The following is a 15415-nucleotide window of genomic DNA, read 5'->3' as shown; positions in this document are numbered from 1 at the left end:
TCAGGCGCACACATCCTAAGAATCGGCGGAACACTCAGCCGTGTGATAGCCCCCTCCTGTTATCAGCAGGGTGAGGGCCTCTATTGTGGATGTATGTGGGGGTGGGTTTGACACGAGGATTATGGGGACGTCATTTCATAAGTTTAAAGAGTCTTTTATGCAATAAAGAATGCTGACATGTCATAAACCAGGGTATAAGAGGCCAGGCCTCAGAGAGGCTGGTAGAGCACCTCGAGACGATACCTTGTTGTCTGATCTGATGTGTTCTGCTCCGTCGGAATAAAACTTCTGTTTCCTGCCTTCTGGTCTCCGGCGCCTGCCTCATTGCTTGGTAATTTGAATGGTACAAAGGCGGTTAGCGCCGGGCAAATCTTGAGAAAGGTCATAGCCCTACCTTTTTCCACAGGTGAGTGTTTGATTTGCTCAAACGCTCTGTCCATCATCCCCCTTTTGTATCGCTTTGTTCGTCCTAAGTTGGCAGGGTATGATCAGACGTGAGTCCCTTGCTCACTTGGCCACTGGATTCAAGATAGCCTGGCTGATGAGGATCATGAATCCGAAACCGGTCCCAGGATGCTTGTTTCTGGTCCAGGGAAGACATGGCTTGGCAGTTCGGGCTGGACTGTTCCCATGAGGCACAGGGTCAGACTGATTTGCATATGGCCATGTGTGAACGTGGGTGGCTTAGTGAGCTAAAGAATGGTGATAGATTAAACCTAGATCAGTTGACTGGGGGTGAGTGTTTGATTTGCTCAAACTCTCCGTCCATCATCCCCTTTTGTATTGCTGTATGTTCAGCAGCAAGAAATCATCGCTGCTAAAACAAAATTTAGTTGGAATGGCATTTTGACGCTGTACAAAAAGGAAGAAAAAAACGGTTCTCCTCAAAACTAACTTATTTGGTTAAAAAAGAGAAATAGCAGCATGCTAACACCTGGGTCATTGCTAGAGTACATGTGTAGAGCATGATTGATTATAAGAGTGCAGGCGTAGTGTTAGGGAGATGGCTGAACTGCATGACTAATGCACAGGTCATTGTAAGTCTCCATATGTTACTGCCAGTGTTATTGTAGGAGTACGTGGGTATTGACTGGATGATTACACTACTGCAAGGAGAGTGTATGGTGGGTTTTATAAGTGAGCACGTTTTGGCTGAGTGATTGGATCTGGACATGGGACTGGCTGGGTAATTAAGGGAGTATATAGGTAGTAACATGGAGATCCCTAAGGGTATATGTAGCACTCAAAGGATTGTAAAAGTGCAAGAGTTAGTTCCTGCGTAATTACATGAGTACATAAGTACTAACTGGATGATTGGGGTATTGCAATGTGAGTGCATGGTGATTTTATACGTGGTTAAGTTTTGTCAGAGTGATTGGATAAGTATATGGGACTGACTGAGTAACTAAAGGAGTGCATTGGAAGTAACGGGGAGATTAGTAAACTGTATAGGTAGAAGTCATAAGAATGTAGGAGTACAAGAATAATTGCCTGGGTAATTGCATGAGTACTGACTGGATGATTAGAGTACTGCAATGTAAATGCATGGTGAATGTATAAGTGCTTGGGTTTTGGTGCAGTGATTAGATAAGGACATGGTACTGGCTGGATGATTGGAGGAGTGCTCACAGAGAGACAATGTGATTCCTGGACTTCCTGGGTGATTGGAGGAGTGAATCAGTACTGTTTAGGTGGTTAGGGGACTGTATGGATAGTGCACATTTGATTGTAGCACTGCACGTGTTAATGCCTGAGTCATTGCACAAGTACATGGGTAGTGACTGGATACTTAAAGTGCTGCAAATTGACAGCATGGTACATTTATAAGTGCTTGGGTTTTGCTGCAGTGGTTAGATAAGGACATGGTACTGGCTGAATGATTAGAGTACTGCAAGGAGACTGCCTGAGGGAATTTATAGGTGCTTGGGTATTGGCAGAGTGATTGGATTAGTACATGGTACTGGCTGGGTGAGTCAAGAAGTGCATTGGGAGTGACAGGGTAATTGGTGGACTTCATGAATAGTACCTGGGGAATTTAAGATGTTCATGAGCAGTGTATAGGTGGTTAGAGGACTGTAAGGTTGTGCAGAGGTGAATGTATTAGTGCATGGATAGTGTTTGGATTACTTAATCTTACCTTTACAATAGTAGATATCAAAGTTTTTGAAAGAATTTTTCCAGTTATTTTTTATCATTTAAATTTTAAAAACTTTCGAACTTTAGAATTAGGGCCTGTAAAAGAAGGAAAAATGAAGTTATAACATATAATATTATAATTTACATAACATATTCAGTTTGCCTTTTTTGCTGTTCTCAGAATGTATTTAATTTCACTAAAGATAGTGAGAATTAAACCAATTTGGATAAATCCACAATGAAAAAAGAAGTGGCGCTAAAATACAACCCTGTTTTAGTCGACTGACTGCTGACATTTTTGGTGACAAGACATTTTTTTTTCAACTTAAGCTGTAGCCACGTTTTGTCATGCAGAGATAGTAAAAAAATTAATAATGGTGAAACTAATCCCATAATTGGACAAAATCCCCCAGAGTTTTTGTCAATTGACTTTGTCAAACACCGACAAATAGACAATGTTGCATGTGTATAAATTAAGGCTGCTTTTTAAGGTTTTGTTGGTCAGTAGTGTTAATGCAATGATATAATCAACAGTGGAGCATCCTTCTTTACATCCAGATTTCTCCATAGGAAATAGGTTAAAGTCAGAGGCCTTTCGTAATAAGCTAGTCTTGTTTAGAGAGTTTCTTCAACATATAGCAAAGCAATTGGACAATAATCACTTGGGTTCTGATTTGAACCCTTTTTGTACAGGGTGTGTGTAATAGCCCCTCTCCATAAGGGAGGGACATTTCCGGATTTCAAGACCTTAGTAAATAGATTATAAAGGAATTCCCCCACAAAGCAGATGGTGAGCTTTGATCATGTCTATAGGCACCCCAAGGGCAAGATTGTTTTTATTAACACCTATTTCACCTTTAAAAATCCAAAAGTTGGTCTTATAATAACTTGGTAGCTCAAAAAGGTGGAGCTACAACATGCATATAGATTATCTACATGCATTTTCCATTTCTCATAAGGTATGTGGAAATAGTTTGTCGGTTTTATAGACTCGGTATCCCAGCCAACCAAGGATCAGAATAGTCTCATGTCGCAGATTTTTATACAGTGAAGCTTTTTTTAGGAATCCGAATCCTGTGATCTTCTAGGGATTTCCTCAACTGGAAATGCTTTACCTATGATGCCCTCTTCAAATAAAGAAATATTGGTGGCCGAAGAACAGAGCCATCAAACATTTATGTTTTACCAGGTGGAAAATGTACGTCTAAAAAGTGTATGTAAAGATTGATGTAATGGCCTATGGAGGGCTACATGTATTTTTACTTGGTTGTGTAGTCCGAGCTACTAATTTGTATAATCTGCTATAGTTCATAGAAATTTCCCAAATTAAGTTTGACAGCACCCAGACCAGTATTGAAGAATTTCAAAGGATCATTTGAAGGCTGCTGGATGTGAAAACAAATCGACTGTGCACAAGACACAATGTCGTAAGGACAACATAAAGCAAACTTGTTCATCAGAGTACATTTCTGGTAAAAACTAACACACTGCACTGTTTGCAAATGTAGATTCCAGCAATGGAAAGGAGGATTATTACACCATATATTGATGGACCAGACCTTGGATACTTGAACACTGAAGCTACAGAGAACTTTGTCTTTCTAAAAGAAGAAGAAATTACAGATCAAACTTCTCAGTGAGTTGAAGTCCTTTTCTTTGTTTGTCACGTAACATGTATTCCTGTTATATATTTATTTACTACATTAAATATTGTGGACTTTACTTCTTTAAGTACAGTGGGAAAATGCCCTGCCAGAAAGACAGATGCATTGATGGAAAATCAGGTAAAGATAACTGGAATGTAACAATTTTAAAAAAGCATCAAGGAGCGACTGACTTCTAATTGCACTTTCAAAGTAGCAAGGACAGATGTATGAAAATTCCTTGAAAGCTATTGTAAACCCACTGTCCTAGTAAGAACTCACTGGGCCTGCCAATATGATCATGGTCAGCTATATATTGTACCATGACATTGCCTTCTTGTTGCCACAAAAAAGTCCAGGAGAAGTAAAAGTCTGTACTCCACCTTTTGGAAAGTGTTAAAAAATAAATGTGGCAGGTTTTTCATCAGTTTTGTTTCCAAAACATTGACATTTCATCCAAATCTCCCTCTGGCAGGAACGTATCCCTGCCAAACATTGACTTCTTATTGTTTTTCTGTGTCTTCTGAAAGTGGTGTCCTAGACGAGGATGTTTTTTTTTTGTATTTAGGGTGCCCAAAACAATAAACTAGGTGCTGTGCATTTGGGAAACTAGGAAAGCAACTGCAAGAGAAATGCTAGTTCAGGTTATCTGGCTTTTGGCCACAGGATCACATCTCGGCAGTATGAAAAATACCACAACTGTATATTTTTAAAATCTATGCATCTTAAGGTTTCAATAACTGGATTGCACAACCCCCCTAACCATGTTTGGCTGGCCGGAAGATGATGCTGAACATAATGTTAGTCATATTTCTAGCATAATTATAATACAGCAATAATTCCTTTCAGTCTTCCTTGCTTAGGAGCATAACCCTACCATTGCTGATCCCCAACGTTGTTCCTCTAGGGATCGTGAGTGGGAGGTTATCGTATACACAAGCAATAAACTGGTGGTGCATTTAGGAAATTTGGAAAGTAATTGAGTGAAATTGCTTTCTATGGTTCACACCTTTTTATTGAGGTTTCATAACAAAAAGCACCACCTACAACTATGACTGTTCAGAGTACCAGTCTGTTGGTCACAAGTATCATTCGTGGTCTGAACTGAAACTTACAACAACCATATTTTCAACTAATAGAGATCATTAGATTTCTATTTCTAGGTGTCTAAGCACCCCATACCGATTTGCTGGCTCCTTAGTCTTGGGGCTATTAAAAATCTTTGGATTTGAGCAGGGATCCAGATAATAGACACTAGGGAATGTTTTTGATGCAGGAAAACGGTTGACTTCAATATATTGGCCCTGAACTTGCAAGAGAATCTGCCAACCCTTAACTGAAAACCAGTTACACAGTGAATTCAGGTTTATGTTTCTTGCGTGAATCCTAACTCATTTTATTACTGCGAGTTTCCTGCATATGTCAACTTATGGCATTAATAAGTTACATTTTCACCACTTTACAGTGACAGAAAATACCAGAACTTTACACAAATGGCCAAAGTCCTACCGTCCAATATTTACAGAATTCTGACTCAACTGGGCGGCCTATTGCATGCACATGAGTAGACCTTTTGTGACTATGTGAAGACTACAGTGACAGCATATTGACTTCACATGGTAACAGATTGACTTACATGTCTGCTACACAAACAGTTGTCAGCTATAATACAGTATTATTTGTGAGGATGTGACTTCTGTGTAAAAATTCACAGGTGGGAAACATTGTGACTCATTGCTCTTTTTTTCTTCAGATCTCTGCCCGTGCAAGGAGCAAGACCCAGTTTGGATTTGGTTCCTTGTTTGACAGAACCACACAGTTTTAGCATCTTTTGGACTTTTTATGAGGCTAAGAAAAATGCCAAACATTTTAAACTACATCTGGCTCTCTGCATGGCGCAAAATTATGTTTGTGTGCCCATGAAAGAACCCTGGTGCTGTTTGTATTTTGTCTTAGGACAAGAAACACACCCAAACAATGTGTGCCTCTGCCCTATGAAACACACCTATAGCCTCTTTGATTCAAAACGTATTTTTTTAAATTGGAGAAGCATTGTGAAGCAAAGGAGCTGTGTGAAATTAAAACAGGACGTAGGAATTGGAACTGGATGTAATAGGAACAATCCTTGTCCCGCCATTGCCCATCTCCTGGTTCGATTCTTTTGTTAGTGGCATGTTAGGATAGGTGGGAGAGAAGGAAAAATGAGTTGGGGTGATCCGAAGGTGTGGTACAGGCAGAGCAATGTGGCAGGGGAAGGGCCCTCCTTGACAGTCTGTCCTTAGCGAGATTGATGCCATAATTTGGGCTTATATTTCCTTCGACTTCGCGAATTGACTGGTGCCCCTAACCCGCTTTTGCCTTGTGTTGTGATATATGCATTTTTCCTGTGTCCACCTTCCTGACAGGGGTAGTTTCTGAGCTTCGAGCCACATAGAGCACCTGCACACTGGACACTCTTCCTCCAGGTCTCGGAGTAACTTCTCTCGCTGGAATGAAACCTTCAACATTGTTATCGATGCTGCTGGGCAGAGCCATCCTGCTGCCGCTGCTAGAGCTCCAGAGGCTGTGGTATCCCTCGCACTGGCGACCCGCAGGGCCTGTTCCAGTGCCGTTCCTGGGAAACATTCTCCAGCTGAACCTGACTGACCCTCTGAAGGCCTTTGCAAAGCCTCATCGAAAATATGAGCCTGTACAGTGAGGACTGCTTATCCTCTCCCGAGGATATATTTAGTCTTAATCAGCTAAATATTGAGAGTATGGCAAATCGTACCCAGCGATCCAAGTTAGAGCTACTCATTACTCTTGGGGAGGTTAATGAGGGTATTCGCTCTTTGGCAAGATGAAAAGCATCTGGCCCTGACCAGATACGTTTCGAATTTCTTGTTACTTTGTCTTAGCAGTTTGCCCCAGCTTTGAGGGGCTTTTTTAACTCTGTTGTTTTGCTGAATATCGGTTCCTGAGTCGTGGAGGGGGAAAAACATTGTTATCTTTCCTGAGAAGGGAAAAGACCCCAAACTCTGACTCCTACCGCCCTAACTCGTTAATAAATACTGATTCAAAGATTTACACATGCATCCTCTCTAATCCGATGTCTGGTAACTTTGGTTGATTCAAACCAGCATGGGTTTATCCCAGGGTGAAACACAACCTCTCATGTCAATACTGTTATCACAGCTTTGGATGTAGCCTCATCCAGGGGTGGGTCAATCGATATGATATGTTTGGACTCAGAAAAGGTCTTTGATAGGGCATCCTGGCCCTTCCTTTGGGAGGGGGGCATGGAGACCGTATGATTTGCACCAGTTTTTATCTCAAGAGTTAGACGTCTCTACTCTGGTCTTAAGGCTAGGTTATGTAGTGGGGGGGACAATCTGATCTCATTTCTGTTCTCCGCGGTACAAGGCAGGGGTGTTCCCTATCTCCTCAGTTACTCGCTCTTTACATTGAATCATTTATTCAGTCCCTTAAACGGAGGTCTGAGATACAACCCCTTAGACTTCATAATTTTGAGGTGAAGAATTTAGCCCATGCATACAACATTGCCATTTTTAACCCGCCCCACCTAGTCTTCTTCATGCTATTCTGGAGGCGGCCCAGTCATTTGTAGAAGTTGGCAGCTACCAGTTGAACCAGGAGAAGACTCAGGTCATATTTAATATGGTCTCTCCAGATCAGGACAGGAGATGGGTACAGTCTTTGGTATATCTTGGGGTTTCCCTAACTCTCAGATCATAGAAAATAACTATAGTAAGCTGTTTCAACATTCAGCGGAAGTGTTTCTTAAATGGAATAGGTTGCATCTGGGGATTATTGGCCATTGTAGAGAGGGCTTTTACTCCCAGTCCTCAGGCTTCATTATTTGACAACCTTCTTTTCTCAACTGCAGTGAGTACTGGTGAGGGTGCATTTGCAATTAGGTCTTATGTTTAGCAAGTTCCTCCCATTTGGTGAAACGGTCCCCCACGACACTGGCATAGTTGATACAATATACTTTAAACATACAGGTTTAAGCCATTAAAGGTCTTTCATCTTATTTGGGGTTCCTTCAAGCGAATATTTCCTGATGTCACCCCTTTCAATAAGCTCACATAGTTGGGCCATAATCCCAATGTTCCTGACTATATCCAGGAAGGGTTCATGGCGACCTGGGCAACAGTCAATCTCCTGACATTGGTTCAACTATTCAATGGCTTGTTTTTTTTGCCTCATTTGTTCATTTACTTAAAAGGGTCCCACTCCTTGCAACAGTCTTTTTTAGATATCTGCAAATGGGCCATTTTCATTTTAGTCTTAAAGAAGATGATTTGAGTTTTGTGGACAGTCCTTGTTTCGATCTTATTAGGAACGCTCGGCTCAAGAGAAATATTGGGTCTGTCTGTAAACTATATTGTTCATCTAATCATCAGAGTGAGGACGTGTTTCTAGAGAGGACTCATAAGTGGAGTAGTTTGCTCAACAGAGAAGCTACACAAGCCGGATTTAAGGTATAGCAATATGTTGTTTCATTCAGCTTTTAATGTTTCTCGTATTAAAGTTCATCATCTCAAATGTATTAGTGACTGGTATTGCACTCCTCACTGTCTTTATACTATGGAGCTCTGGCTGGATAGTCACTGTTTTCGCTATGGACTCACTAGGGGGGACACCATTCATGTCTTTGTGTCTTGTCCAGCATGAAATCTCTTTTGGGAATTTGTCTTCGACAAATTAGGGTTTATCTGTAAGGTAAGGATCATTGTTGTCCCCAAGTTGATCATGCTTGGACATTCACCATTACATTAGCTTGACAGGTGCTGGCAAGATTTTGGCTCTCCAGTGGGAATTCCTGAATATAAGTCTGCTGGAAATGGTGTTAATTGAAAATGATCCTTTGAGGAAATGATTAGGAGGGTCTGGGATCCAGGTCGGGGGTGGTTGACTCAGCATGATACTCCAAAGGACTGGTCTGCCCAAACCGTATTATCTTAGTGTCTCCAAGTTGCTCTCCTTCACCCATGTACTCATTACTTATTATTTATTGTATCTGTTGTGTTCTTTCGTCTTGCCAATTTTAGTAAATATGTCAGTTTGGACTTGGTAATTTTTGTTTCTACTTGGATTGCCTCCTTTCTGCCCCCCCCCCCCTTTTATTTCTCGTATTTTGCTCGTATTCTTGTCTTTCTTTCATATTCAAAAAAGATGTTAAAAAGAAAAAGTTGGGGTGATCCTACCAAATTCTCTCCCACCTATCTCTATCTAAATCTGCGCAGCAGGGGTGTGGTGGGTCCTGGAAATTAACCATTGCTTAACTAAGTATTTCATGACAACATGGTTAAGTACAGGTTTACATGGTAAAGGCCAAAATCTGGGAATTGTTTTGTATTGAATCTTACATATGTTCACATGCTTGAATCATCCCTGCAGTGTGGAAATGGCCATATACCTCAATATCCGTGTTTGCTTAGAGGCATATCCACCTCACTTAAAACAACTCGAACTTTAGTCTGCGAGGTGGAAGTACTACCTCTCCTACTACCCCTAGAGACAACCATAGGTCAGATTTCTGCTGCGTGTGTGTGAGGGAGTCCCTGTGAAGAACTCTATTCTAACCTTTCAGTGCCCTTATTACTGATACTCGACTTGTCCATCTCCATCTTTCTGTGATCTCTGATTTGTTTTGGAGTTAAATATCTGGTAATTTTAAAATGTTCTGCATCAGGGAGAACTACCTCGAGTCAACAGCTGTCATCATGACTGGGAGAGAGAAAAAATGGTCTGAAGAACATCTACACTGATGGCCCACATACCGAATGTATTTACGGCACAAAAGCCTGTGACATTTATACAATGTTTCCTTTGAGGACTCTGAAAGATAGAGAGGGCTAGGTTGGCCCTATTTGTCCTGGAAAATAAACAAATACCCTCTTAAGGGGGATGCTTATATGTACTCCACAAAGATTGCGCATCAGCAGAAATGTGTAGATTTCCCATACCTGGAGTTACATCCAAAAACATCTACAGCCATCTCATAAAATGCCTTCTGTAAAATGCTCCAAGCAGGATGAATACCAGTCTTGTGCAAACATCAGCGCAAAGAGCCAGCTCCATGGATTTCCTCACTGATCTTCAGCCTCTGCCGGTGACCTCCATGTCATCACCGTGGATGGTGAAGAAAACAAAACGCCTCTGTCCATGAGTAGAAACTCTTAAACGATGACAACATCCTTGTCATTAGATCACTGTTGACAGCACAACCTTCTTTGATGGCAACAGCACCTTTGACGTAGAGACCATTGTCAACAGCGTCTCTGACGATGTCTCTACTCCAGACGTTGATCCTATTGAGGGCAGTTTTTTGCACCCCAGTCCCTTTCTCACCAATTCAAGTTACATCCATCCTTCCCACTATGATTCTTGATTCTGAATTAGAAAGGGGCATTATTGACTAGAACGTTTCTGGAGCTGCTTGTAGTCTCATGCAGTTTGATGTCCATTACCTCCTGAAGTTTGAGGGAGATGTCTTAAACCGTAGATAGGTTTACCAGAACTATGTCTTCCAGCCACAGATGTTTGTAGCAGGTCATCTCAGCCCTATGCATCTTGTCGTGCCTGCACACATTCTGAGGTGTCTTAAACAGTACATAGGTTTACCAGAACTATGACTTCCTGCCACAGATGTCTGTAGGAGGTCATCTCAGCCCTATGCATCTTGTCGTGCCTGCGCACATTCTGAGTTGTTGCAGGTGTCTGTTGCGTTTCTCACAACATTACAACAGATGATGGACACCTTTCAAAGAAGTTCCTCAGCAGCCTGCTGGAACGTCCCCTCTTCCTCCACCATTGTCTCGACACCCCCCCCCCCCCCCCCCCTGCAACTACCACCACCTTCTTCTCCTCTGGTGGACCAACCTCCAAAGACAGTCACATCAACACTGCTCACATCCTCTTGTAAGGTTATGGGAGATGAGGATTGTTAGAACTGGCTATTTCTGGTTGGCTAAGGCTGACGCCAAAGCTAGGCAGAAACCACCATTCTAGTCAGGGCAAGGGAGTCACACGCCAAGATAACCCCTGCTCACCCCCTTGGTAGCTTGGCACGAGCGGATAGGCTTATCCCGAAGGCAATGTGTAAAGCATTTGCGCCAGCACACAACAGCAACAACATCTTAGGCACACTACAAAAGGAACTCCACACAAGGTTATATAAAAATAACTTCTGTATTGTCAAAACACATCAGATAGAATCACACATGTACATTGTGCCAACTGGCACGGGCAATATTCACAAGGGATTATTTACACAGGACGGGGCCACGTGGGCGCCTGTCAGAATCAACATTTGTAGAAATAGCACTTCTAGAACTTAGAATAAGTATAGCACAAAATAACAGTTATAGATCACATCCAGTAACTACTGGGAACAGGTAAGTACCACCTACGCAACCCTAAATACCTTAGGAGAAATGTCACGCAGGGAACCAGGACCTCACTAGGGCCACCTGTACTAGAAAGAACAACCACCTAAGTATCACAATACAATTAGGGGTATAAGCAAGAACACATTACACATGATGCATCACAACATTCAGAGGTGTAGGGAAGGAAAACACATGATGCATAAAACATACATTCAGCGGTGTAATAACAAGGCACATGATGCAGCAAAAACAACTTCAGAGGTGCAGGGAAGGAAAAACACATGATGTATAAACCAACACATTCAGAGGTGCCAGAACATAACTCAATAGCGCAAAAACACATGATGCCTAAAAACATTCAGAGGTGTAAGATCAAGGTGCGTAATCATATTAAATGCATTACATTTCCTAACACCATATCACATTGTGCAAAACTCACATTAGGCAATTACCATCACATAGATAATCACATTGGGCCTAAATAAAATCACATACCAGCCCCCATCTAATAAAGGGACTAAAGAGCCCTGTGTCCAGAATGTCAGGGCGCACTGCCAATGCAGCGCCAATGCAGCGCCAGTCAGGGGTGCGCCACCGGCGCAAAACCTAAACGTTGCAGGTGCCCACTACTTGCTGGGCACCTGGGAACATCACAAGACCTAAACGGTGCAGCTGCCCACTCATTGCTGGGCAGCTGGGAATCAAAACTGCGACAGGGTCCTCACTGCGTCAACTGTTGGAGCCACACAGGCTCTGACACAACACTGCGCAGAACGTTGGAGCCACACAGGCTCTGAAAACACTCGGCACCTCGAGCCTCGCTGGGCTCGTAAATCAAATATAGGCGGGAGCCTCTCGGGGCTCAAACACAAAATGGCCCGCCGTTGGAGCCTTGCAGGGCTCAAAACAAACAATGCCCCTAAGCCTCTCTGGCTCCTAAACAATCATGCCCAATCGTGGAGTCCCGCTCGGGGGACTCAAGAGATAATGGCCCCCAGAGCCCTCGGGGCTCTACACACAATCTGGGCCCTGAGCCTCTCAGGGCTCACAACCAGTGCCCCACTAAGAGCCTCTCATGGGCTTGTGACAAAGTGGGGCACCTGGAGTCTTCTTGGGGATCCGAATAATCAAAACTGGCCAAAAGAAATGCCCCCTGAAGCCCTCGTGGCTTCATACTAACAACAAGCGCGAGATCGCGCTACGGCGGGGGCGGACACAGACAAGTAAATAAATGGGGTGGCACCCATCAATAAAAATAATTAAATACAGGCACCGGGTGGGCACCGGCACTCGCACATAAAGCGCTTTCAAGTGCTAAAGGCCAATCCACAGCGCTCCTAGCGCTAGAACAGCAAACAAAGTGCTTCCAGGCGCTTTAGGCTATAATAAGCCCTGGCAAAAGCAAGAAAAAGTTCCCAGGAGTCTGCAAGCAGGGGACCAAAGGCAAAGGTCCCTAGGGAAAGTCCATCAGTCTCCAAGTCCCTCAGGTATCCAGGGGCTGGGCAGGGCTCAGGGAGGCAAGCCTTCCCCTGAGCCGAAGCAGTAGCACGCCCTTGGCAGGATTCAAGTCAGAAACAAGAACATTTTGGAAGGGGACACAGCCTCTTTTTATACTATAAAATCCTTTGTCTAGCAGGGTGCAGGCAGTGTGAGAACCAACTAGAACTGGTTATAGGGAATTCCTTTCACTGGCCAGGCTAGGGACATCAGACGCACCCCAGGGGGTGGAGCCAGCATTGTGTGGGGAAAACCCAGCCTCATTTAGGACCCTCAAAACAGACGGTCAATCCACAAGCAGGCCCAGGCTCACTCCTCCTCTCACATCAGCATGCTAAACACTCCATTCACCACCAGGGCAGACCCTCCCAGACTCTTGGAGCCAGGCTCACCAGCCAGCCTCAGCCAATCACACGCCAGACACAAATTACACAAATATGCCAACTTCTAGAAGTGGCACTTCTACACTAGACACAATCATGCCGCATATATCATTACGCAGCATTCAATCTCACGAGTTCGCACATACCAAACTCGACCCTGCACTCCCCACACATCAGGAACTACCATGGGCATACATATTCCCCATGCATTCCTATGGGAGGGCAGGTCACTCACCACACATGCACAGAGAGCTCACGCACTTTACACTGTACCACAGTGAAAAAGTGCGCAGAGGCCTAAAATCACCAACACCAGGTCACAGAAACAGGCTAGGAAAAAGGAAAAAGTCTTGGGGTGAACCTGCCAAAAGGGCCGGGTCCAACAAGGATTCTTCGGATAACTCTGAATTAGAAGGTGACTGCCAGATGACAAAGTTAATTTTGAATGGGTTGTTTATATTTTAAGAGAAGGTGATAAATTGCCCATCCATCCAGATTCCCAACCTGATGATATAACTAATTTCCCTGCACTAATAAAGTAACTAAAAATGTAACCTACCATTGACCGCTGTGGAGCAAGAATGCTTCCTATATGACTTCAAAGAGCAACCACTTAAAGCTATAAAATCACTACCTTTACTGGACTTTGTCTGGTCAGAAGGCCTGAAATTGATGAAGACACTAGCCACCATGTCAGAAGTGCAAAACACACAAGATGATGGACGGAATTTTGCACATTGGCAAAATATTCACCCCCAGTCCCAGATCTGGGTTTAATCCATCGTTATTTTCCTCACCACGCCACCCCAGTTCAGACATGGCCATATGCAAATCAGCCTTGACCCTGTGCCTCATTGGAACAGTCCAGACCGAACTGCCAAGCCATGTCCTCCCTGGACCGGAATCAAGCATCCTAGGACCGGTTTCTGGCTATCAGCTGTCATAATCCAGGATAGCTTCACTACAGTGGCGCAGTGAGCACGGGTTCCACGTCTGGGCATACCCTTCCCACACAGGGCGAACAGCAAAACACACAAGATGATGGACGGAATGATGGTCGTGTTTCTTTTCTATCCATATGTTTATTCAATCAATATATCTCATCACTAGTGGTCCACTACATTGACACGAGGTGAGCAGCGGAGAGGAGGTCTTGACGGACGGGGTGTTGAGATGGGCGGAACGAAAACATATGGGACATGAAGCCAAATACGACTGTATAGTATACTTCACCCGGCTAGACTAAATTGAATCAACATCTGGATAGAAATGAAACGCTAGACTCCCATGTGGTTGTTAGGATGTGAAAATCAAGAAATAACCCGAATTATTCAGAGATTATTATAAGAAAAAATCGACGGATTGGGACACGCTCCTTTCTATAAACATTGGACCTCACATATTTAGCAAGTGCCTGATGCCAGTTGATGCCTACTTCAGATGACAGGGTCACAAGTATACCCTCATTTAGACGATTGCTTTTCAGGACTCTCTAAAGGGAAGAAGCAACGGCTTTTATAGTTGCCTCGTATCACTCTTTTCCACAGACTAGGCTAAAATTGAACATTGACAAGTCTTCCTTAAAACCTCATACAAAGTTGCAGTCATTGATAGAGATTCAGAACACACAAATGGAAAAAGCTTTCCACTTGACCGAAAGACTAATAAAACTTCAGTCTATGGTAAAGACCTCCTTTGTCAAACATTTGGTCCAGTTATACAATGCAAGTCTCTGTTGATGGCCTTGTGGATAGGTCTTCTACTCTGTTTCATACTCCAGATGTAACAAGCACTGGAATGGTGGTGGATCCCTATGAATCTCAGGGCTTCTGGTCCACCGTTCATTGGACAGAGTGGTGCTCACAACAAATGCTTCCATGGAGGACTGGAGGGCTCACATACAATAACTGTGGGCCATAGGTGTATGGTCGGGTGCAGAAAAGAAGCTCTACATCCACATCCTGGAGCTCTTTCCCATAAGACTAAATATCCAAGCTTTCCTTCTAAGGCTAACAGGTCAAGCAATCCTCTTTAGAACAGAAAGCACAACATCAAAGTTTTACATCACCAAGCAAGGAGGAACGAGGTCCTGGCCCCTTTAGAAAGAGGTACAGTTACTATGGGACTGGGCCATTTCCCTTCATGTGGACATTGCTGTTGTGCATCTCCCTGGACTCCAAAACAATGAGGGTCGTGTACTCAAACACTATTGAACTTTCACAAATGGAAGCTTTGCCAAGATCAAATAGATTTCCTCTTCCAAAAATGGGATCCTCTCACACTGGACTTGTTTGCCTACCAGAACAAGAAATGCCAGTGTTTCCCCAAATCCCCAGTTCCTTAAGGAGAGAGAAGACGG

The 15415-nt window shown here is 43.3% G+C and overlaps 1 protein-coding gene across 1 annotated transcript in view; it reads left to right on the top strand.

Moving 5' to 3' along the window:
- The window catches only part of IBTK (inhibitor of Bruton tyrosine kinase), a 732550-nt gene that overhangs the window by 452134 nt on the left and 265001 nt on the right, over positions 1–15415 (top strand). Inside the window, exon 22 of the mRNA XM_086926550.1 lies at positions 3645–3772. Within this exon, the coding sequence (XP_086782676.1) occupies positions 3645–3772 (128 nt within the window). The remainder of the gene's footprint in view (positions 1–3644; positions 3773–15415) is intronic.

The sequence above is a fragment of the Lissotriton vulgaris genome, chromosome 6 (genome assembly GCF_964263255.1).
Source record: "Lissotriton vulgaris chromosome 6, aLisVul1.2, whole genome shotgun sequence".
NCBI lineage: Eukaryota > Metazoa > Chordata > Amphibia > Caudata > Salamandridae > Lissotriton > Lissotriton vulgaris.
This window is presented reverse-complemented; position numbering and strand designations above follow the sequence as displayed.